The 26,025-nt window shown below is 41.7% G+C and overlaps 1 protein-coding gene and 1 pseudogene across 5 annotated transcripts in view; one reads left to right on the top strand and one right to left on the bottom strand.

Annotated features, from left to right (window-relative positions):
• Positions 1–21,112, top strand: part of ZC3H12B (zinc finger CCCH-type containing 12B) — a 248,247-nt gene extending 227,135 nt beyond the window's left edge. For all 5 annotated transcript variants that reach the window (XM_019656103.1, XM_019656102.1, XM_019656101.1 and 2 more), the window contains 5 exons: positions 867–1,630; positions 11,123–11,262; positions 14,112–14,346; positions 15,006–15,112; positions 16,319–21,112. In XM_019656103.1, the coding sequence (XP_019511648.1) occupies positions 1,020–1,630; positions 11,123–11,262; positions 14,112–14,346; positions 15,006–15,112; positions 16,319–17,739 (2,514 nt within the window). In that variant the 5' untranslated portion in view covers positions 867–1,019 and the 3' untranslated portion in view covers positions 17,740–21,112. The remainder of the gene's footprint in view (positions 1–866; positions 1,631–11,122; positions 11,263–14,111; positions 14,347–15,005; positions 15,113–16,318) is intronic.
• Positions 7,740–10,036, bottom strand: LOC109390077 (protein phosphatase 1 regulatory subunit 15B pseudogene; annotated as a pseudogene).
• Positions 21,113–26,025: the final 4,913 nt, after the last annotated feature.

The raw sequence follows: 26,025 nt of genomic DNA, 5'->3' as shown, positions 1-26,025 counted from the left end.
CACTCAGCCGGCCCTTAATATCCTCATTTTACATGTGAGGAAACCAAGGCTCAAACTGAAGGAAACACTTTGGCCAGGTTAGAACCTGCAGGGACAGATGAGGTAGGTGAGAGGAGAAGTTTAGAAATAAAACTGTCCCATATTCTCTTCTGTAATTAATATTCTTCTTAAAATGTTCTGGTTTCTCATGCAAGTTGGGTTGATTTTCTTTTCTTTTTAAATACAATAATTACAATAAATAAAAGAGACTACAGGTACAATTCATGAGTGTGCACAAAACTCTTTCCTTATCTGGAGCATACCTCTCTTTGTTACCCTTATAGCCTGCTTCAATTGCTTGAAAGCAATTTTAAGGGTTTTCTAATTTCCCTAGTAGATGGGATCTCTAACATTTTGCAAAGAGTAGTGCTGGAGAGGTTGTATTCTATAGGAGTGGAGCTCAGCTTTAGCAAGAAGGATCTGATGTGGGATCTGGAAACCTTACCTGGAAGAAAGAAAGAGAGAGAGTCCTTTCATGGATATATATATATATATATATATATATATATATATATATATTATTCCTGTACCCTGTTGAAATGCCATGTTTCTCTTTTTAAAGTTGTTGTGATAAGCAGTTAACTTTAGCTGTGATTTTTGTGTGTGTGGAAATTACAGCATTATTGCCACCAATGAAAGTCATGTCTAGAATTAGAGACTTTATATTTTTAATGTAAGGTGAGTCCAACCATTTCAAGCAGAAAAATAAAATATCTGACAATGTGTAGTTTCTTAGGAAGAAACCGCTATATTCAAAAATACTCTGGTATTCAGTAAAATACCAGAATTTTACTAAATATGATTGTGGTATGTTTGTTCATTTGTAGGGACTGGTAACATCTGAACATACCAAACCGAACAGACATACTCTTGCACCATCACTACCACTACATTTTACCATGAAGAAATGCCACTATACGTGGATTCCAAACAGGCTAAAAAGAAAAAGAGCTGATTAGATCTCAGACCCACTGAACGGGATGACGGCCACGGCTGCAGTGGAGACACCAAAAATGAAGAAGAGTGCCTCCAAGGAAGAGAAGCAGCAGCCTAAACAAGACAGCACAGAGCACAGCAATGCTGACCCTGAAGAGTGGATGAGCTCTGAGAGTGACCCTGAACAGATGAGCCTTAAGAGCGGTAGCAACAATGACAACAGCTGCCAACCCGGGGATGTTCAGTTAAAGAAAAAGGAAATTCCTTCCAAGCCACACCGCCAGCTCTGTAGATCACCCTGCCTAGATCGTCCAAGCTTCTCCCAGAGCAGCATTCTACAGGATGGGAAAATTGACTTGGAGAAGGAATACCAAGCTAAGATGGATTTTGCTCTAAAGCTGGGCTATGCAGAGGAACAGATTCAGTCAGTGCTGAACAAGCTGGGCCCAGAATCACTTATTAATGATGTATTGGCAGAACTTGTCAGGCTCGGGAACAAAAGTGATTCGGAAGGGCAGGTCAACTTGAGTCTGTTAGTGCCTCGGGGGCCCAGCTCCAGAGAGATTGCAAGCCCTGAACTGTCTCTTGAAGATGAAATAGACAACAGTGACAATTTGAGGCCAGTTGTCATTGATGGAAGTAATGTGGCAATGAGGTAAGACTGGTAGATTTTCTTTCTCTTTCTTTAAAAGTGCTCTGAGCTCATAAAAATTATATTCCATTGCAAAACACTATGAGAGGCACTTGGTTGTTGTCTGTGGCTTGTGCTCCTCTAGGTGGACAGAGACTGAAATGATTCTGCCCTGTCCTTTTCTCTCTCCTTTGAAATTGTTGCCAATTTGTTTTCAGGTGTTATGAAAGCAGCTTAGATATCAGTGATGCTTCAGAGGAGCTATAACTATCCAGCTTTTGTTCCCCTTGGGGTCCCCTCTCCCACCTATACTTGGCTAGACCAATCATTCTGAAAATATTGCTTTTACTCGTATAATGTAACTTGGGAACATACTTAGGAAGTTGCGGTCATTCCCAATTGCCATTCTACTAAATTTGGATCCCTTTGCTTGACTTTGTGACCTGACCTTTTCTTCCTCCCATTTGATTGCATCTCTCACACATACTGCATTTACCGTATTTTCCCAATATGACGCACCCTTTTTCGAAAAATGTGGGGTCTAAAAACTGCGTGCGTCTTATATAGTGATTGTAGATTTTAAATGCCATAGATGGAACTGAGGACGAGGCAATATATGAAGACAGTGATTCGTCATCAGACACAGATGAGGACAAGCTAATGGTTGGGAGTTTTGACAGTAATGAGGAGTTGTATGAATTTTATGATGAATAAAAGTTGAGTTCAATAACTTTATGTAATACATTTTTTTTTCAAATTTCGGGCCCCAAAATTAAGGTGCGTCTTATACATGGGAGCGTCTTATATGGTACACCAGTCTCTTTAATAGTCTCCATGTAAATTATGCTGATTTCTTCACCCACTACTTGTGTTCATGTCATTTCCTAATCTAGGAGTGACCTCTTCTTTATCTTCATACTCTTCCAGGTGTACCACCTCCACAAACATCATTCTGATTTTTCAGATCCCAGTGATTATCTCTGAGCTGCAGTACTTATGGTAGGCTGAATAATAGGCCCCTAAAGATGTCTACATTGTAATCCCTGGAATGTGTGAATATGCTATCTTACATGATAAAAGGGACTTTGCAGATATGATTGTGTTAAGGATTTTGAGGTGGGGGAGATTATCCTGGATTATTAAAGTGGGCTTAATGTAATCACAGGGTGTTTATAAGAGGGAGGGAGGCAGCAGGGTCAGAATAAGTAGTAGATGTGATGACAGAAACCAGGTAGGAGTGATGTAAAAAAGGAGCCATGCGACAAGGAATGTGGGCAGCCTCCAGAAGCTGAAAGAGGAAAGGAAAGGATTCTCCCCTGAAGTCCGCAGAAAGAACATAGCCTTGCTCACACCTTGGTTTTAGACTTCTGACCTCCTGGACTATAAGAGAATAAACTGGTGTTATTTTAAGCCACTAAATGTGTGGTAATTTGTTGCATCAGCAATAGGAACGTAATACAGAGCCAAGAGTGCCTTTATACTTTATTTCATACTCTCTCATACAATTTTTTTTACTTCACGTCAGAGAGCCTTAAGAATCCCTTCTATTTCTCAAATGAGTTGTCATCCAGCTTTGGCTTAAAAATTCCTAGTGATCAGGAGCCTACTTTCTATTGAGTCCATCATTGCTTGATGAGCTCATTGGAATTCATAGACCATACACAATCAAAACAAAGTAAAAAGCCTTAGACTAACAAATTTTTCATTTGACTATCCCATTGTTTTTGAGGGCAGGGACCTTGTTTTCTGCCTCCCTTCCCCCCTGCCCCTACCCCCCCCACACACACACACATACAGCTCATAGCACACTATTGGATGTTCCCACAGAGATACGAGGGAGTGGGGATAGAGGCAATTCTTATGAACCATACTATTGCTGCATGCAGGGGTTGCCTAGCAGACTATCTGGAAGTACACTTTCATATATAGTTCTATTTAATCCTCACAGCAACTTTACAGATGAGAAAACTAGAGCTCAGCAAGGTTAAGTAACTTCCTTAAGGTTGCTTGCTGTAGCTAATAAGTAGCAAAGTAAGGACTTGAACTTAAGTCTTCTGGCTTCAAATGAATGAAATGAAACTATTGGGTTGTCGGAAAAGTCATGACATATTTTTTCTGTGCTTTTCTTTGCAAAAATGCGTCATGACTCTTCTGACAACCCAATAACATTTATAAGTATATATTCTGTGCCAGGTACTTTTGTATACATAATTTAATCCTGACTACAAACCCAGTAAGAAGGAACTAATTAGGTTCATTTTTGCAGGTGAGTAAACTCAGGTTCAGAGAGGTTGAGTAACTGCCCAAAGTTATGCAAGTAACAAATGGTGATGCTTATCTCAAAACCTGAATCTGACTCCAAAGTGTCTTTGACAATATCATGCAACAGTATATGGCTATTAGTGTTATTGAGAATATTTGGCATCCCTCCTAGTAGCAGATAAAACATTTATAGATTTCCTTTTTCAAATTTTTAAAATCATGACAGCATGGTTGCAAGGTGGGCATCTCCCCTGTTTTAATGGGGAGAAGCTAGAAGCATAATAACAAGGAAGTTAAATGACCTGTACACAAAACAGTAATCAGAATGATGCCATGGGCCAGTGAAAAGCAGAGGGTGATTTCTATGTTCACAGGGCCAAAAGTAATTCTGCTCCCCTAACAGGCATAAACTAGAATGATTCTTGAGAGGAAGAGGTATGGGATCTGCTAAACTCAATCTCTTATCAGATCAGACCACCCATCACACCTTAAATTGGGCTTGTTTCCCAAGGCCTACCCTTCGTTAAGGATTTTGTGTTTTGGAGGTGGGGATGAGAACTCAGGACTTCTTTGAGGACTTTAATTTCATGGCAATATACAATCTTCCTTTTCTTTTTAGCATTTCTGTTCAAGGATTGATTGTTATGAAGGATACTCTATGGTTCTTTTGCTTTGAAAGGAATAATGAAGAGATTAATTACCAAGGTAATTGGTTTCAACATATCTTGTCTGTGCCAGTAGCAAACTGTCACACTGATAGGAAGATGAACTTTTGTCTTTTGCAGGAGTTGCTTTACTAAATTAAAGGTACTTCACACAATTTAAATAAAGCAGAAAAAAAACCCCAACAACACTCAACCTTATTTTTAGGAGCATATTAAAATAGTGCACAATGGACCACATGATTTTATTTTCATTTTCAGCTTTGTCCTTGTTAGCATCTCTTCCCTTGTCTGACGAGGTAAGTTCCTGATGAGTCCTATTTCTTCTACAATCACATTTTACATGGTCAAAGTTCAGTGCCATAGTCTGCTTATGAATTTGTTAGTGCCATTAATCTAAATTTGGTTTGTTTTCCCTATTGGTTAGCTGTGACTTTATCATGATTGTTATCTTATAACACCTGTTCTTTCTCAGCATGTTAGATGAGCCTGCATTGACATAGTGATATTTTGTTTGTCATTGACAGCATTTGTTTAACATTTGCAGTAGTGGTGTACCTGTGATTCACATAGTGATGTATGCTAAGATCCTTAAGGGTACATTCATTCTGTGAGCTGTCTCATTTGGGGAGAAAAATCAATTTCAGGGGAATTAAGGCTTTGAAATGAAAACGCCACCATACTCTTTGTTATGTCTGGGAGAAGCCCAAATATTTGAACCCTATTTAAAAACAAACAAAAAAAAACCTCAGAGGGAGAGGCCAGTGACCCATCTACTATGCAAAATTTGACTTGGAACCTGAATCATGATATGCACCTAAGCCAGTTTACAGGACAAGGTGAGCTCTAGTGTCACCAAGGCACTCTGTGACTTCCAGGTCCTACGCTTTTAGATTGCTTTTTAGGCAGGCTTTTAGGTTCTAGCTTTTTTAAATTGCAAAAGAACATTTTGTGTGTTTGGGCTAAAACAACTCATCTTTGCAAGTGTTACTTTACTTTCCACTTTTCTTCATTTATTCATTCCTTAAATATTTATTGAGCACTACACTTTGCAAATTGGGCCCTTGTATAGGACATTGCCATCTTGATAAATGCTGAAAATGAATTCTGATTCCCATTAAGCTTTTGGTGCACTCGTGGAATGCTCCAATGGCATGATTTTAATATATTTTCAAGGGAATGCTATAGACATTTTACTTTTTTTTTTCTAGGCAGGCCGAGTGGTTCAGTTGGTTAAGAGCTTGCTCAAGAGTGCGAGCTTTGAGCAACAGCAGTTCAATTCCCAGCCTGAACTGAGCTGCTGCTGAGCTGCCAACAGGTGGCAGGATGGCTCAGCTAAAAAAAATACTGATACGTTTTTTTCTTAACATAATTCTCAGTATACTAAACTTTTGATATCAGAATACAGATGCATCAAAATATTGCCAATGCTTGTCTCTGGGTGATAGTAAAACAGATTCTGCAGGGTTTTTTTTTTACATTTTATGTATGTTCCACATTTTCTACTATAAGTATTTATTATTTTTATAATGAAAAATAATTTTAAACAAAGAATTTGGTAGCATAAAATATAAAGAATATAAAGTTGGGGTATCCAACAGCAAATGTTACTCTTGTATTTATTCCTAGTTTTAAACTGTGTTTGCGAGAGCACACTTTTTAGTACCACAGAGCCAAGAGAAATCCCATCCTATTTCTCCAAATCCCTCCTCTTATGGCAATTATGATGATTTCCTCAAGTTCCTGTTATTCTTATACTTACCAGCACTATAGCAGTGGGAAAAATCACAGCTGAACATCTTCCCTACCTGCCTGTTGCATGCTGGGGTCATCTAGTATTAACCCTTTAAAGGCCATGGGCTTGCCCAATTTACCTATTGTTCAACTTTTTAGAAGCCATCAGTGGTAGCTGTCTCCAAGGCTACCTAGGAGTGGATTGGCAGTTAAATATAGTTTCCTTTTTTTTTCTAAGTGCTTTGGCTTTCAGTAGAGTGGTATAATTGCTTTGTGGTACTCACTGGAGACTTTTAAATATGATTAACATGTTTGGGAATGTTAACAAAGGCATTTAATAAGTTTTTGTCATGTGCCTCAAGAGTGGTAAGATTGTGAGAAGTCTTACAGTGCATGTATTAATGGGGCCCCTGAGATAATGTATGAATTCACCCAAAGGGAACAATATAATTGGAGCTAATTTCTCTTGTAGTTGAGTATTAGTGAGAAAGTGAGGACTCTAAAGAGAGAGCCCTCATCACATTGTCTTAATTAGCCTTCTAGAAAAAGGATTTCTTTCTTCTGATGAATCTTGTTTGACACATAATATCCACTTTTTTGCAATAAAATTTGTACATGTAAGCCAATTTGTTTTACCATCCAAGCTGTTTGAATTTACTGTAATTTAGTGTGGTTTATGTATATGTTAGAGCACCAGATTCTATGCTAAGAGATCAGAATTTTCACAGCCAAACTAGTACACCATTTGTGAGTTTTTAAGATGATGACAATAAATATCCCCAATTCATATAATTTCCCCTCCTCCAATTTCCAATCAAATGAATTGGCTTTTTAAAGTTATTTACAGTGTTTATTCCTACAAGTAATTGTGATAGAGTATCTTCTCTTTTTATATCATGTCCTAATTATAAAAGGAATACTTAATTTTTAAAGGAATTCTGGAATTAGAGAAAGAAAATAAATCACTTATTACCTTCACACAGAATAACAATTTTTATTAATGTTTTGATGTATCTATCCTCTAAAGTTATACACAGCCTGTTTTCTTCAAAATTGAGATTACATTATATTTACTACACAACACAATTATATTTTCAACACAAGTCATTTTTAGAAGAAAAAAAATGACACAAGATGATGTACCTTAAGTTAGTAGCATATGCAAAATTATTTTCTTAGCCTTAAGGTAGAAGGGCCAAATCACTAAGAAAATATAGAGAAAACATAAAAGCGCATTAATTTTGGAATGTTGAAAAGAAAAGAAAAAGAGCCCAAACTTTTTACACAGGTATATATAATTTTAAAATGAAATAGAGCTTTGAACCCTGTACTGTTTCCCAAGAAAATAAGTTTTGGAAGTGCAAAATTACACCTTAAAAGGTTCCCTTTTCACCTCAGCAAGCAAACAACATCCAAAAACACATCAACTAAATAAAAGAGGAGAAGATTAGAAATCACACCATCTCAACCTTCATTATCAGGTCTTGGCTTCAAACCTGGACATTTCTGAGTAGGTTATGTTGCAAAACAATGTTAAACAAAGTAGCTGGATCCAAGTTACACATCCTCTAAAAAAGTCAAAGGACAGCTGCCGATTTTTGTCTTAAAAGAAACCTCATTCAAGTAAGAGTTAGTGTATGCTAGGGACAGGGGCTACCGAATTATCTGAACATGGCTCGAAAACATCAAGTCCTTTGGAGCATGTTTCCTGTAGTCTATGAAACATTCTTTCTCTGTGCTCAAGTGTTAAGCAATATCCAATAGCGTCTTCTGTTTCTTGAATTCGTTTCTGGAACCTGCATCTATCCCGTGCAAATTCTTCCCATGGTCCTTTGCGATCCTCATCACCACTTATATAATACTCAGTAACGTCTTCAAGGAAGATTACCTTTTTTCTCTTGATATGCATGTGTCTTTCTCCAGAAAAAAACCCACCATGTACCAAGTCTGGACATTCACTGTCTCGGTTCTCTAACAGTTGTACCTTACAGGACAGTAAGGTGTGACATTCAGAAATGGCCACAGTGGACTCAGATGGCTTCTCTGAATCATGACAGCCTTTCCTATTTTCCCCTGATGTTTGAAAAGGAGCTTTAAAATTTAAAAGGTTGTAGGGGTCCTCTGAATTACAGAAAGAGTTCCACAGTTTGAGACTTTCTGCTTCATCTGCACTAGATTCCCAGTCATCTTCCTCCCCAGAATTATGGTCAGGAGACTCAGGAAGGTTTCCAGCCTGGAGAGAATTCTCTAGATCAGACTTGTCAGGCAAATCATTCTCTGAGTCAGAAGAGTCTCCAGGAACAATTCTGGCAGCAGTCTGAATCGCTGCTGTAAAATTTTGGGGATTATAAGGATCTACACTGTAGAAAGAGTTCCAAAGGTGAAGCCCTTCAGAGTCTTGTTCATCTGATTCTGAAATTGAGCGATCACTATCAAAACCATCATCCCAGTCCACACCTTCTGAATCAGAACTTGTTTCGTGGTCACTGGATACACCTCCCAAAATGTAATCTATCAGTCTGTTACTACCCGCTGGTCTGGCAGAAAAGGGAAGGTCATCATCTAAGTCTGAGGAGTCAGGTACATTTATTTGGTCCTCCCCAGGCTCTCTTTCCATAGGTACCTCACAAGATGGACAGTTTTCCGAAGGACCCTGTTTTTCCAAAGCAAGAGGAACCTGTTTAGTCAATTCTATTTTTTCCTCTGTGGGTTCCTGGGTGGTTCCCGGAATGACCCCAGCAGTGGGAACAAACTGTGTCAGACTGTCTCTGCAGGGCTTCGGGTCCATCTGGAAAAGGCTGTGTTCCTCCTCCAGGTGGTGGTAGCCATGATCTTGGTTGGGGGTAGGTAACGCTTGCCCCTTGCTAGCCTGCTGAAGGAATTCCAGCCTTTTCATGCAAACACGGTGGATTTCTGGCAAACCTCTAGAAAGAGGTGGACATCCCTGCCACGAGGCGCTAGTGATCTCCGCATTCAGTGGCTGGAGATGAGAACGGTCCTCAGGCAGACAGCTGCTCTCTGGGCTTACTGTCTGGAAGTCAACTAGCTTGCCACTTCCAATGCCGTTCTGATAGCTGAGCTCTACCAGCCGCAGGCAGTCCAGATAAGATGCGTTCAGCAGATAGGAGACGGTGTTGACATTGCCTAAGGGCTGAAGGGAGGGTGAAGGGTCAAGTTCCCGGTCAGGGAACAGACGGGTTTGAAGGCTATTTGGCACCAGTTCCACTCCCCACAACTGCTGCTCCAGGAGAAATGAGTGGGCCGCAGGGTTTATGGTTCTTCCCTGGGCTCTCAGTTCCAATCCTAGATCGGGGGACGAGCGCTGCCAGTGGAGCTCCTCCTGTGGCCAGTCCAGGAGACTGGCGGCCGACTGGGCCGCGGGGACCAGCTGCAGCGAACTCAGAGATTTCTGCAACGCGGGACCAGCCGGTTCCTCCCGAGCTCTCAGGGCTCTCGGGGCGCTGTGGCCTCCCGTGAAATCTACCCATCTGATCGGAATCATCCTTCTGAAAAGCTGGCTCCAAATCAGCAGCTTCTGCAGCAGGCTGGAGAGCGGCGCGAAGAGCTGGGAAAGGAGCCTCATCCAGTAGCTGGTCCGAGCATCAGGCCGGGAAGAGGAAGCCGTTTTGGGGTCCCTGGGATGCTCCGCGACGAGAGGCGTGGGGAGCCTGCCAGTGCCTGGTGGCGAGCGCCGACGAAAGAAAGGCAGCCGGAACAGGGGCCCCGTCCGAGGCGCCAGCCCTCCCCGGGGCCCGTCCGCTCCCGGTTCCATCGCCCGGCTCTTGGCAGTGTCTCAGCGAGGTACGCGGACGAGGCGGCAGGGGGTCGGACAGGATCCGGACAGGCCTACACGGTCCCGGCCTCGCCTCGCGGCGGAGTCGGCGCCCCAGGCCGGTCCCCGGACTGGCAGAAGAGCCACAGCGGGCAGAGGCTTCGGCCACAGGCGGCAGGCCCCAGTCCGGAATGGCCGGCGCAGGACACAGTGGAGGCGGCGACACCTACCCGGTGGGAAGTAGGCGTCCTAGTCAGCTCGAGGCCTCTCCACCACAGAAAGGAGGCCTTCCGTGGAGGCCGCGCCACTTTCCCCAAGAGACGGACGGTTAACAAGCCCCTCACAGCGCGTCCCGGAAACACTGGCTACGAGGTAGGAGCAGGCTTGGGGACAATCCCACCCTAAAATGGCCGCAGGGCCAGCGCCAGTGCCAGACACGCCCAGGCAACCTCCCGGGAACCAACCAGGACGACGGGCCCTACGCCACCAGCCCACGCTTCCAAATGTCACTCCCTTTCTTTTTTCTTTCAGCATTATATTGTGAGCATTTCCCACATCTTAAAATTTTCAGTAATGTGCTTTTTGTTGGTGCTTTATATTTAATTAAATGTGATAATTATATATTTTCAGCCAGCATCTATGTGTGTAATTTTTGCTGTCAATGTGCTTTTTTAAGCTTAATATATGTGCTTACAACTCATCTCCAACTAACCCTCCATATAAACTTTATCTAAACCTCTGGTGACATCTCTTCTTTTTTCATCTGTTGAGAATATCTGCGTCTTTGAAAAGAAGGTGGTAGTAGTAACAGAAAGAGAAGAGAGAGGATGGAAGTAGTGATAGGTAATAACCACCAGGGCTGCTATAAATTGGGAGTCGATATTAACCATCTGTGACCTTGAATGAAACTATAATAATAACGGCAATGTCTGTAATGATTGAATAAAAAGAATTTGATTTGCTCTTTTTAAACATACATTTTTGGCATTATCAAGAAAGAAAATGTCTGTTGTTAATGTCTTGGTACTAAGGAGTATTTCTTTGCTACCTGTTGTCATCTTCTCTCCACCCACTCTCTCTCTAAAGCCATGGGAATAAAGAAGAGTTCTCCTGCAGAGGAATACAACTTGCTGTGGATTGGTTTCTAGATAAAGGCCATAAAGATATTACTGTATTTGTGCCTGCATGGAGAAAGGAGCAGTCCCGACCTGATGCACCAATTACAGGTCTGATTTCAAATAACATATTTTTTTCTCATCCAGAGGCACAGCTAGCAAGATAGTTTCGGGAGAGGTTGATGGTCCTGATTTAGATAACTTTTTTTCCTAAGTTTGTTAAGTATACTTAAATGTATTTTGTTTCTGTTTTCTTTTATTTATTTTTATTAGTTTCAGGTGTACAAAACAATGTACTAGTTAGACATTTATACCCCTCACAAAGTGATAACCCCCCTTCCCCAATCTACTACTCCTCTGACATGGTATATAGCTGGTACAATTCCATTGACTCTATTCCCTATGCTGTGCTCCACATCCTGTGACTATATTTATATATATTAAGTTACAGGTGACATTCATTATTATTCAGCTTCAGGTGTACAGTGCAGTGGTCAGGCATCTACACAGTCCATGAAGTGGTCTCCCTCATGAGACAAGTGTTCATCAGATACCCTACAACATCTTTACAACGTTATTGATTGTATTCCCCAAATTGTCTTTTGTATACCGGTGGTGATATTGTTGTTACCAATTTGTGCTTTCTCATCCCCTCACCTTGCTCTTTTATTCAGTTCTTTAGATTCCACATATAAATGAGATCATATGGTATTTGTCTTTCTCAGTCTGATTTATTTCACTTAGCATAATATCCTCTAGGTCCATCCATGTTGTTGCAAAGTACACCTGAAGCTGAAGTAGAATAATATTGCATGTCAACTATAATTAAATGTGTGTGTGTGTTTGTGTGTGTACAGAGGGTACCAAAAAATGTATACACATTTTAAGAAAGGAAAAACTGTATTAAAATTGTAATACTCAATATATACCAATAACAAAAGATGAATACTTTTGACTTCTGCAATTACAAGAGGTGCTCAAAGTGGCTACCATCAGTGTAATTTTAATATAGTGTTTTCCTTTCTTAAAATGTGTATACACTTTTTTGACACCCTTTGTATGTATGTATGTATGTATGTATATATGTATGTATGTGTATATATATATGTGTGTGTGTGTATGTATGTGTATATATGTGTGTATATGTATATATGTGTGCGTGTATAATACACACACACACACACACACACACACACCTGGGGTGCCAAAAAAATGTATACAAGTGGACACTTTCGTCAACGTTGCTCATGCAGCAATTAGCCATGATCAGAAGTGTCTGGATGCTGATGGTATCCAGGTTGAGCACCTCCTGTAATTGCAGAAGTCAAATGTGACTTGTATTCATCTTTTGTTATCGGTATACATTGGGTATTACAATCGTAATACAGTTTTCGTGTCTTAAAATGTGTACACATTTTTTTGGCATCATATATGTATATATAGTCATGGGATGTAAAGTACAGCATAGGGAATATAGTCAATAGTATTGTAACGGCTATATATGATGTCAGAGGCATAGTAGACTGGGGAGGGGTTATCACTTTGTGAGCGATGTAAATGTCTAATCATTATGTTGTTTTGAACACCTGAAACTAATATAAAAAAATAAAATTAATTAGAAAATGTACTTCATTAAATGTATTTTAAGCATATTTTTCCTGTTCCAAATAAAATCATCATTGTGTTGTGGCATATGACACTTAAATAGAGACAACTTTAATTCAGCAAAGAATAAAGCACACAGTTGAAAAAAAAAGGTGTGGTTTTCTATTCGACCATAAACTTCAGACTAAAAGGAGATGATCTGGTTATAAATGTGACCAAGTTTCCCAAAAGACTAAAGAAACCATGGTAGACAATGACTCTCATTCTGTACCAGAGAAGTGACTGTGGTTTTGCAAATTAGGGAGTAAAGCAGAGAGAGAGAAAAGTCCCATGGCAGTCAGAGCCCACTTATCTGTGAGACATAATAGGCTCAGTGCCTAGGGCCCATGATACTTTTAGGGTCCTATAGAAATGTTTTAATTTTATTTTCTTTTTAACATCAGGAGGAAAAGTTGAATATAATAACAATGAATGTATAATATTGTATCTAACTAATTTGTCTCTATACCAATGCAGTTTAAAGTGTAATTTTTAATATTTCTTTATGGAAGAAGGGGCCTATGAAAGCAAAAGTGCCTTAGTTCCCCCCAAATCATATACAGCCCTAATGGCAGTAGAATCACTACATTCACTAACAACAATAGGTGAAGCTAGCTCTTTCCAGCAATCTAGAGCAGATAGACCACAGTCCTATGAGTATCAACTGTTGCCTGATGTGGCAAATCAGAAAGTCCAGTGAATGGCTGTTGGAGCTGTGTCGTGCCACTCTCTGCTAGCAGCTGAATAGGCTCCCAGTCTCAGTCTGAGAGTGGATCCTGGCCCTGCTTCAGCCCAGCCTGCAAGCTTTCTTTCTTCAGAAATTAAGAGACACAAAGGAATGGGGTCAGATTCACACGCTACAGCTTAATGTTTCCCCTTAGCTGCAGCAAAAATGTAAGTTCAGAGGAGTGATACTTTACTCTCCTCCTGGCAGATACATCCTCACCATACTGCCCTGTTCTTTTCAGCAGTCAAAAGCGGGTGCTTCAGATAAAGGGCAAAACAAACATCAAGAGTTCTAGGATACCAGGGTTACGTATTTCTCACTCTTTGTGATAGTTTTTAAAACTTAGTTGTCATTAAATCCAGTTCCTTCATTTTATTGAAAATAAAACTAAAGTCCAAAGAGGAATGTAGGTGACTTGACAAAGGTCACAATCCAGGTTGGTGCCAGACCCAGGGATAGAGGCCACTTTCTAAGGGTAAAAAAATATATATTCATCTAGTACCATGTTATGTATTTGTAATGTGGGGATAATGCTGTTAATTTGCAAAGATGATTTCTACTCTGTAACATGTAATCCATATTTTGACAGATCAAGATATCCTACGTAAACTGGAGAAGGAAAAGATTCTTGTCTTCACACCATCCCGAAGGGTCCAGGGCAGGAGAGTTGTCTGCTATGATGACCGGTTCATAGTCAAATTGGCTTTTGACTCCGACGGCATCATCGTATCCAATGATAACTATCGAGACCTTCAAGTTGAAAAGCCAGAATGGAAGAAGTTTATAGAAGAGCGATTGCTGATGTATTCTTTTGTGAATGACAAGTACGCTTTTTTCCAGTAGGCTCTAAATAGCCTAAATCCAAGTTACCATTAGGAGTAGATTTCATTTCATGTCAATAAACATTTACTGAATGCTTACTGTGTACCATGCATTATGCTGGCTTCCATGGGGATAAAGGGCTGAATAAGAAATGACTTACCCTTAAGAAGCGCAAAGTATAGTGGAGAGAGAAAAAGACAACCACAATGTATTGTGATAAGTGCTATGATTAGAATTTTTTAAATCGCTTTATCTGTGTGAAATGATAGGAAAAGTCCTCACAGGGGAGATCACATTTGAGATGAAGTTTACAGACAGAGGAAAGGGGGCTACTGGGCATTACAAGTAAAGGGGACATCATGAATAAAGCTATAAAGATGTGAAAGTAGGTTGTATGTTGGGGAAACCAGCAGGCATGTCAATATGGCTGAAACATATAGTCCATGGAAGAATTATGCAAAGGAGAAATCCTTTTTTTGTGTGATCAAGTAGGAACAGAGGGAAGAACTGCTGGCTTAGCAAAAGATAGACTTGAGGCAGGAAGGACAATAAGAAGGCGGTGACAGTAGTATAGGTGAGAGATAATGAGGGGTCTGAATTTCTGATAAGGGGTAGTGGGAACAGAAAGGAAAACATTTACCTCTTGCTTGCTTGCTTTCAGATTTATGCCTCCAGATGATCCCTTAGGACGCCATGGCCCAAGCCTTGAAAATTTCTTAAGAAAGAAACCTGTTGTTCCCGAGCACAAGAAGCAACCATGCCCTTATGGTGAGTACCTATGTGAAAAACTGAGTTTTTGTAAAGTGTTATGTTACTAAGGGAAACGTAAGGTCTCTGTGAATAGTTTCCTCTTCAAGGTTTCTCTTTCAAATGGAAAATTCTGGCTTGTCCACTTTCTGTGTGTTAAAGTCTATGTCTTCATGTATTCTCATTTAGGCATTTAAAGAAACATCCTAGAAACGGCATGACAAAAAGGTAACTAGAATTGAAGGGAAGATTAGTTATCACTTGTTAAAATGATGCATGTGTTCTAGCTGCCTTCGTCCTGAGCATTGTTGCTGGGGGCAGGGAAGTACAGAACCTCACAGGACCAACAGAAGCAGAAAGGACAATGCCAAATTGTGTTTGGCCCCAAGAAAGACATGTCTCTCACGCAGGTGACTGCATCCTCTGTCAAGTAATAATACCCTATTCATCGGATCTGTACTTTCCAGTTTGCTTCTAAACTTTGTTTCCATTTACTTTTTTTTTTTAAATAATGGTTTTCTAGAGTACTTTCATGATCTCACCCAAATCCCTCTGTGACAAAGTTTGTGAGCTTAACAGTGCAGCATGGGCTGCCTGGTCTGAGGCTACTTTGGATGTTAACTCTTTTTGGATAATTATTTGTTTATGGAACATCTTGGGTTTTGTTCTCAATTAACATTTATTTAAATCATAGAGTATTTTCATGTCCATTATCTTCATTTAACCTTCACAATGGTCTTATAATATAGGCATTATTATAAACCTTGTTTACAGAAGAAGAAAATGAGGCTCTGGAAGTTAAGTCACTTCCCAAGGTCACACGGCTACTCAGTGACATAGCTGGAATTGAAACTTAGGTCTGACTGGCCTCCAAGCCTGTGCTCTTTGCATCGCACCATGCTGCCTGCTGCTGCTTTACACCACCTCAGCATGCAGGTTATGCCTAGGAAAATTTGTGAATTCTAGGAAAATGAAGGCTGTTCAACTGCTCAGCTCCTAGCTTTGACACTGCAGTCTCCTCCCCAGCTTCCCACTTTTTCCCTCTCCCCTCACAATGTGTGATGCCTCCTTGATGTTGTCTGTCTCATCTTTATGGAAAGTTGATTTTTTGCCTTAACCCTAAATAGTAAAACGCTAACCTGAGTGACCACGTTGTTATAACAGTTTCTGGCACAGAGAGTTGCACCACTTTGAGAGAGAGTCTTACCCCAAGGCATTATTTTTCAGGCAAAAAATGCACCTACGGCCACAAGTGCAAATACTACCATCCGGAGCGGGCCAACCAACCCCAGCGTTCGGTGGCTGATGAGCTCCGCATCAGTGCCAAACTTTCCACAGTGAAAACCATGAGCGAAGGTACCCTGGCCAAGTGTGGCACAGGGCTGTCTAATGCCAAAGGTGAGATAACCTCAGAAGTCAAGCGTGTGGCCCCCAAGCGCCAGTCAGATCCCAGCATCCGGTCTGTGGCTATGGAGCCTGAGGAATGGCTGTCTATTGCCCGTAAGCCCGAGGCCAGCTCTGTCCCCTCACTTGTAACTGCCCTAAGTGTCCCCACAATTTCACCTCCAAAAAGCCATGCAGTGGGTGCACTCAACACCCGTTCGGCCAGCAGCCCAGTGCCAGGATCCTCTCATTTCCCCCACCAGAAGTCCTCATTGGAGCACATGGCCAGCATGCAGTACCCCCCCATCCTGGTTACCAACAGCCATGGGACCCCTATTAGCTATGCTGAGCAATATCCAAAGTTTGAGTCCGTGGGGGACCATGGCTACTATTCAATGCTAGGCGACTTCTCCAAACTGAACATCAATAGCGTGCATAATCGCGAGTACTACATGGCTGAAGCAGACCGGGGGGTGTATGCCAGGAATCCCAACCTCTATCCTGAGAGCCGTATGAGCCATACCAGGAGTGACAACTATTCCTCTTACAACAACCTGTACATGGCTGTAGCTGATACCCACCCTGAAGGAAGCCTGAAGCTGCATCACTCAGCATCTCAGAACCGTCTTCAGCCTTTTCCTCATGGTTACCATGAAGCCTTAACGCGAGTACAGAGCTATGGCCCAGAGGACTCTAAGCAAGCCACCCACAAGCAGTCTGTGCCCCACTTAGTTCTGCATGCCCAGCACCCAGCAACTGGAGCACGCTCCAGCTGTCCTGGAGACTACCCCATGCCTCCTAATATCCATCCTGGGGCAACCCCCCAGCCAGGACGTGCCCTGGTGATGACTCGGATGGACAGCATTTCTGACTCCCGCCTCTATGAGAGCAACCCCATGAGGCAAAGACGACCTCCTTTGTGCCGGGAACAACATGCCAGCTGGGACCCACTGCCTTGTGCAACCGACTCCTATGGCTACCACTCCTATCCCTTGAGTAACAACCTCATGCAACCATGCTATGAGCCAGTCATGGTACGGAGTGTGCCTGAAAAGATGGAGCAGCTTTGGAGGAATCCTTGGGTTGGAATGTGCAATGATTCCAGGGAGCATATGATCCCAGAGCACCAGTATCAGACCTACAAGAACCTCTGCAATATTTTCCCTTCCAACATCGTCCTTGCAGTGATGGAGAAGAATCCCCACACAGCAGATGCCCAACAACTGGCAGCCTTGATTGTTTCTAAGCTTAGGGCTGCACGTTGACATGACACAGGACCTATTCCTTTATACAAATATGAATATTAATACTAATATGCACTAATACTATGGTAATAGTGACTAATAATTTTGTGTTGCGCTTTACAAGTTACAGAGTGTTTATGTCATTGAAGCGCATAACAACCCTGTGAGGTAAGTCTTACTAATGTCTTGTTTTCTAGACAAGGAAATTGAAGCTCAGTGAGATTAAGTGACTTGCCAAGGTCAAACTGCTCACGAATGACCTAGTCAGGACTCCCACCCAAGTCCTCTGACTCCAAGTCTCATGCCCTTTTGCACTGCACCATGCAAGTCATGGAGGGCAAAACCCAGAGGGAGAGGCCTAAATGCAAGAAACCCTAAAGGGTTCTGTTACGAACATTGTCTTAGTCACACATTTTATATATAAAGTATTGATGATATATCTAATTTAGAGAGCATCAAGATCAGATCATATGTTGAATTAAACTTTTAGGATTTTAATAGGAATATTTAAAGCTATTTAAAAGTAAATGCATACTTTATTGCATGGATCTGACCATTCAATATCTTTATTAACCAACCTATAAGGTCACATCGAAGCTTCTAGAACTATATTTCAAACCTGTTGTTAGCAATCATATTGCATGTATGACTGTATGTATTTAGTCTGAGATGTGTGTGTATCTCTGTATAACCTTTTATATAGTGATGAGAAGATAGGCTCTACACAGTCCTTAGTCTACAGCTGTATAGATCACAAATCTGACTTGATGATTTTATGTCACATGTCATAGTTTCAACTAGTTTTGAAAGTGAAATTACATGCCAATGTTTGAACATTGCTTTCTTAGGCACCAGAGCAAATTAGCTCGAGTTCCTTTGCACTTTTTACTTGTCAACATTTATTGACAGCTCTTAGCTTTTAAGTCTCTTCACCTCAGCAAATTAGGGATCAGATTGCAGCCTTCTTCTGCAGAGTAGCTGATGGATAAGCTCAAGTTCCAAGCATTGTGTGTGCTAGATAAGCGCAGAAGAGTTTGACCAGGGCCAAGGGATTTACTACCAGAGTCCACTTCCCTTATCCCAGGGGAGATGGCCAAACTCATGCAGCATTAAATGATGAACACAAAAGCTGGACTCACAGAGGATCTAATGGATGCTCTTTGGACTTCTGATCTATGCAGTATTCGACATCACAAGATGAAAAGTAATGGAGGACAGTGTACAGCCATGTAATCCACTTTCTCCTGCTGTCCACTCTTTGGGCAATAAGGTCGATCATTGGTGGAGTAGAATTTCCTTAGAAAACAAAACCAGGGGATTTTTCTAGATGGAAAAAGGCAGCTTCCAAAAGGGAGTGCTACATCTCTGCTAATAGCTGGCTCAGTTACGCACTTCAAATTCACACAGAGTGCACTTGTCCTTAGATAATTCTTAAATGTGTTAAGAAGGCAAGACCTTGGGTTGAGTGGTACCATTTGCGCAACTTGTATCTTGCTCAGGGTGGGAACGTTTGTAGCTAAATGCCTCTAGAAGAGGCACTTTTTGTTGTTGTTTTATTAACTGCGCTAAATGAACCCTCTTTTTGAATCCATTGTATAGTTCAACATTTTGAACCATATCAGCTCACTGTTTCTTGAGCTAGCACTTGCTAATTTCTATGGTCGTTTTTTCATGAAAGTTGAGAAGGCCTGGTATTGGCCTTTTGTTTCTTCATGAGAAGGTGTGACACTGCCTATATATTTCTTACTCTGAAACACTCCGAATGTGAGGCTGTAGTCAGGGTTGTTTCTGGCGGTTCGATAATGGCTTGCATGCTGCTTTCTGGCTCTCTGTCTCTGTCCTAGTTGACCAAAACTGCATCACAATCATTGTTTCTCTTCAGTTAACCACAGCTTCACATTCATCTCTTACCCTCTGATCTTTCCATATTAAGGTGTAAAAATATTTTCTGCCAGGTAGGTCCATAGAGAGTGACAGTTGCCACTGAAGTGCTTGCTATTTCACACAACTACCATTTCATACTTTCAACTTGTTGGACTTTCTAAACCTGTCCTATGTCTAAATCAGGGTATTTGACAATCTTAGATGACTCTACTGCCTTTGTGACAGTTAGTTCATCTTCCTACCCAAATCAGCAATGGTACCACAGTATCCACTAGCTGCACAATTTACAGGGAAGCACAAGATTAATCTTGTCAGCTGCAAGTCATCTGGAGCATGTTCATGTTCAGTACTCAAAAAACTGTAAGCTTCTCCCAACACAGGAAATCGTTTTTGGTTTTTTTTAAGGCAGAATATGTATTATTTCCTAAAAAAATTATCATTCTTCTCTTCTCATAAAATGTGTATGAACCAAAGCGGCTAGGAACAATGCCTCAAATAACCAGAAACGACCTTTTGTTGATACAAATTGTATCTCTTTTTTTCCTGACTGTATAGAAACAAATGTACAAAACTCATCCTAAACTAAGTTTGGTACTGACTTTTCACCATGATGTTTGTGGCACCGTGTGTCACAGGTATGTAGCCCAGGGGTTGTGAGGGAGCTTTCATTTCCAAAGGACAGTCGTAGTTTATAGACAAAGACCGTTTTTCAAGGCCTCTTCATTACTGTGCACAGCTATTGTGTGTAGTTTCAAGCATTATATTGCAATAAGTTCCCTTTAGCTATTCAATTTAATATGTCCTTGCAAAAGGGACTTTGTGTAAAAAATGTCAGTGGTAGTGAATCACCTGAAGGAATCTATCTATAAATGGAGCTGTACAATTATGAATGCATAAATCCAGCTTGATTCTTAGTGAAGTTATTCGACAAATATTTTCTTTTTATTGAAGTCTGCACACTTCTTGACTTTTCCATTTTGTCTTTAATTATAAAATAGCAAAAGCATTGGGACTCTCTTGGCTCCCTTGATTAAAAAAAATGAAAACAAAACAAAACAAAACAAAAAAACTCCTCAAGCTTCCTTCCTGAGGCTAAGTGTGTGTCCTTCCCAGATTTTTACCTCCAAACACTCAGCAGGGTTTACTGCAGTGTTTTGTGTGGTTTTCAAGAAGCAGTATATTTTGCAAGAGGTGCTTTGCAATTTTAATTCTTTCACTGAGTTTCTGAACTCATAGGAAGTCTGTGCCTGTTCAGGCCTTCGATTTTGTAGATTTCGTGATTTTTTAATTTATTTTTGTGATTTTGCTGTTGTTGTTATGTTTTATTTCAACCTGAAGAAGTGTGACTCTGGAGTGGCATGGTCAATCCAGGGAGACTTTTCAAAGGTAACATACAGCCATTGCACTCTCTCTTAAGGTGCAAGGTATGGAATAGAGAAAGAGATGCCTTATGGAAATGGTCTACAAAACTTTTCTTCTAAGTAAAGACTATATATATATATATATATATATATATATATATATATTCTCTCTCTTTGCTAGTTTTCAGGAGAATACTTCTAAATCCCATTTTTTCTATTTTAGAATAAATTATCTTTATACAATATTCAAACATTGATATCCATTAACCTGTGGCACTGGGTTTTCTTCTAATAAAAATAATTCATTTTGAGAGGCGCTCAGTTACCATTATATCTATGCTGTAAGTATGAGACTTTGTACAAATGCCCTTTTTGAGGGCCAACGATTTCAATACACTTCGTTTTACTCTGTGAACCAGGTCTGGAACTGCACAGGCTAAGTAATGTCAAGCTGTCCAAAGAGTCCTGCTCAGGTCTCCTCCTAACCCTTCTCTGCCTTCCCCTAGTTTGCTTCTTCTCAGGTCTGACACTGAGGAGTGCACAGTCTTCAAGTGAAATGACACTACCGTTAGTTCTCATTGGAAATCAAACCAGTATATTTCGGGAACCCGCTTGTCTAAAGTAGTCGATGCCTTTGAAAAGACTCAGCATATTCAATATCTATCATATTGTAGCTAGCTATATACATAGGCAGATTGACTATTTTTAGTCCTGGTTTGTGAATCATTGAGCTATAGTAGTTTGCTTTATCCATTTGTGGGATTAAACAATACTGTTTAATGGTTGTAAACTTTTATAAAACCTCTTTGGGTTTTTTGTTTGACCCAAACATAATGTAAGTCTCAATGACAAAATATACAAAGCCAACCAGAGGTGAGTGAAAATATACTCCATCCCCAGTCTTGTCTGCCCCTATAGTGCACGTGCAATGCTTTGCAATACGTTCGTACCAGCATGAATGTGCTATGACTACTTCATGAGGTTTTGTTTCACCTTTCATCATGATGGAAAATGCTGTATCATTGACAACAATGAACTGTAACCACACTTATTTACTGTATAAACTATTTGTCTACTAACCACTAATGGCTCTGTTTCTTTAAGAACATCAACACCAAAAGCCATACCACACTTACATATGCATACACTCCAGTTTGCTCCTAAAAAATTAAATTTCTGTCCTTGGGACTTGCATCTTGAGATAAGCTATAAGGAGCGGGGTCTCCCCAAATGAGTTCATCTAAATTTTATCATAGTCAGCATATGACCTCTAATTTTTGTATACTAATATAGCTCCAAATGCTAGTCAACTGGTGTTTTCTACAGGGTTGGGATGCACCAGGCCTCCCCACTGGTGGGTCAGAACCAGTTGGAGGGCTCAGAGCCCAGCCTTATTTTTGTAAACAACCTACAGTTTGTCCCCTGAATAATAGCCTCAGGGTCACAGAGGCATCCTCTGCTGAGCCTTAGCCAGAATATCAGAACTAAAAGTGACATGGCACCCTTTACTTCACAGAAAAGTCACTAGGGGAGTGCTCAGCTGCATCAACTCCATCAGGTTATACGTGTGGGAACTGAGACTCCAAAAACCGAGATTTGACCAAGGCTGAACAGGGAGTTAGTGGCAAAGTCAGGATTGGAGCCCTGGTCTCATTGTTCCAGGCCAAGGAGTCCTTGATCTTCCCTCAGGCCTCTCTGGAGCCTCCTGCTCATCTCTCCCCCACCCCACCCCCACTCCAGGCCAGTCTCATTCTAAAGGCAGAAATAGCCACAGTGGCTGCAGGGGAGCCCTGCCTAAGAGCCTTTGAGAGGGGCTATTCAGGAATCTGAGAATCTTTCTCTTTTTTTTTCTTTTATCATCCTTGAGACGAAAAGCTCATCTCTCCTGACCCTTTCTCTTGCTGCCTTCTCACATTTCTCAGGCATGCATGTATCAAGCTCTTTCTGAGTACCAAATAGGGGCGTGGCCTATAATGGGCTAGGGAGAGAGACCTGTCTTCTGGAACTTGGGCTTTTGTGAGGGAATGACGTACACTTAGAGAAGAAATTAGTAAATTAAGACTTTCCTTGTTATAGAATTGTACACCCAAAACGTATAATGTTATTAACCAATCTTACCCCAATACATTTAATTTTTTTTTAAAAAAGGAGGACAGTGGCAGCATGAGGGTAGGGAGAGTGGTAAGAATAGTTAGAATTCCAAGGGACAATTCAATGTTCCATGCCTCTCCCTAATCATAGGTGGAAAACCAACTACTTTGACCATATCCCTCTTTAGCTTACCTCTGGCCTCAGGAGCTACATTTTCTTCACGGAACCCACGTACCAATCATCCTGGGCCCTTCACGGATGCCACAATGTGACATGCTCTTTCTTATCCTATCCCCACCAGCCTTTTTCCCTTCCTTCTACTCCTTGTTCGGGCTCATTGCTAATGTCACCTCCTCTATTAAGGTGCCCCATATCCTTGTCTAGACATTGTGAGTCCTTCCCCCAGTGGGCCTTGCAGTCATCTTGAAGAATACCTTTATTTTAGCACTTGTCACTCTGTTATAATTATGTTGGCACATAGACTCCCCCACAGAACAAGGAGCTCCTTAGGGGCAACAATCATGTTCTTCATCATTGATGAATTATTAATGTCTCCTTTCAGAAGGGGTGACTCTCAATTACTGTTGTTAAATAATAATATAATCTATGCTCCCTCCCCTCGATCCCCAACCCTGTTCCCCAGTTAAATGTGTGCAGTTGAAAGACTTCCTAATCAGTCTCTGATCTCTAGTCAGAAGGAAAAGATCCAAGGACAGTGGGTTAAGGTTGCTTCCTGGTCGGCCCTCTGCCACCCTCCTACCTCCACCCCTGTCCCTGACATCTGTAGCAGCCCACCCTGGTACTTGGCTTCACAAATCCCAGGTTTCAGGAAGATTCCAGCCAACAATGACCCATGGCTCTTTCTCTGGACCTGGACTAGAAATGAGCTCGGATAGCCTGCTGCTCATCTCTAGGTCAGTCTTTGAGGGCCAGGGAACAGCACTTTGTCCTGGGTTATATGGAGTCCTGATTCCTGAGTTCAAGGCCCACTAACCCTGGCATGAATTCACATCCCTCATACATACCTTTGTAAGCATAAGCTTTAGAGAGCATTTTCATGTCTGTTATCTCTTTTGATCCTTACAACAAGACTGTGAGGCAAATATTATCCTCCTTCTACAGATGAAGAAAACCATGGTAGTATCTGTCCCAGGATGCTCCTGTTAAGTGGTGGAGCTTACCTGGAACCTAGGTCTTCAGATAACTTTCTTTTCTATGCCAGTGCATCTCAAACTTGAGCGTGCATCAGAATCACCTGAAAAGCTTGTTAAACCACATTGCTGCTCACCCTCAACCCTTCTGATTCAGGTCAGGAGTGGGGTTCAATATCTGCATTTTTAACAAGTACTCAGGTGATGCTGATGTTGCCAGAAATGTGGATCTACACTAGCTATTAACTTGTTCTTTGCCCTTGGGCAAACCCCTTCCCTTTTTGTCTGCCTCAGTGCCTCAATGCACAAAATGAGGGGGCTACACTAAAACTATAATTTCCAAACTTTTTTTATCAACAAAACCCATTTTGCAAAAAAGAAAAAAATCCCATGTAGGATACCAATATATACACAATGGCTAAAATCCAGGCTGTTCTAGAGAAGTGGTGGAGGGGAACCAAGAACTTGTAGCACCATCTTCCCACGGAGCAGGTATCTGAGCCATCTCCCAGAGGACTTTCACAAATCCCTTGACTAGATGTGGCCTAGATGCTCTGAGGGCTCCTTCCGCTCTGACATTCCAGGATGTGACATACAGCATTTAGCCAAGTGGCAGGAGAGGGAAGAGCTGGAGGGAAACTGACTTCACGTTTATCAGTGCAGGAGACAGCTCTGCCCATGCCTAATGCTTTGGTCCACACAGGACAGGAAATTTTAACCCTATTGGGCTGGTGGGCTCAGGGACCCCTTTGATAACTGGATTCAATCTGTGGGCCCACTCTAGAAAAATGATTACATACACATACCCAGGGATATTCAGGATATCCTTTAAAAGGTGTTGGGGACTCCCTCGGGTTCCCAACTCAAGTCAAAACCCTTGACTGAGGGCTGTCATGACATTTCCACCAAATCCCTCCTTGGCATTTTCATAGCATAAGCCCTCTCCATCATTCCGTGGCTCAGCCACTTTTGGGGCCAGCTTCTTGGCTGGAATGTTGTCTGCTTCTGTCCCTTGTTCCCCTTCTCTGGGCCCAAACTTGGTTCCACAGAGATGCCCACTGTCTCGCCCAGCTAATCACTCTCCTAAGAGTGGGGCTGGGGGGTACTGTTGCCAGATTTGACCTCAGTCAACCACCACCCTGGAAATATCACCCTGAGAAAAAAAGAACTTGTAGCACCCCGGAGCTCCCTTGAGGCATTTAGCAGAGGCATCAGGTTATCATAATTGGCGACATTGTCCTTTCTCACCAGGCAGAGGGCTCTGAGGGGTGAAAGCATGGTTAATTCATGTCTCTTGGCAGCTCAGTGCTGGCTGACACAGGGTAGACGCCCTGAATGTCTGAGGCAATTAGGTGACCATAGAGAAGGCACTCTGGGTCAGTCCCTAAGGGATTTCTCTGGCTCCAGTGCCCACAACAGGAAGTCCACTCTATCTTTTCTAGGCCAGTGGAGTGGGAAAATCACAAAGAAAGCTTTCTTTTGGCTGTCAACTGCTGTTTGGTGCCCAGTGAGGGCAGGCAGGGAAATGAGTCAGAAGCCTGCTGGGTAGCATCAGAAGGCCTGGGTCTTGTGCTGGCTGGGCTCTATGGCCTGCAGGGGGTCTGATGCTTCCAAGTGGGCTGGCCTCATACTACAGCTGCGGGGAGCGAAAATGGTTTGAGTCAAGAAGATCTGAATGGAGTCTGGTGGTGGAAACAATCAGGGGCAGTGAGGCCTTGGGGCCTCAGGACCCAGCTCCCACTCAAAGCCCTGTTATGATCCCGCCTTCTCTGGAGCCCCTAGAATAAAGGGAGAACTACATTGCTCGGCCCAAGCACACA

Source organism: Hipposideros armiger, unplaced genomic scaffold (genome assembly GCF_001890085.2).
Source record: "Hipposideros armiger isolate ML-2016 unplaced genomic scaffold, ASM189008v1 scaffold_254, whole genome shotgun sequence".
Taxonomy (NCBI): domain Eukaryota; kingdom Metazoa; phylum Chordata; class Mammalia; order Chiroptera; family Hipposideridae; genus Hipposideros; species Hipposideros armiger.
Note: the sequence above shows the minus strand (reverse complement) of the source record. Positions and strands in the feature narration are given on the sequence as shown.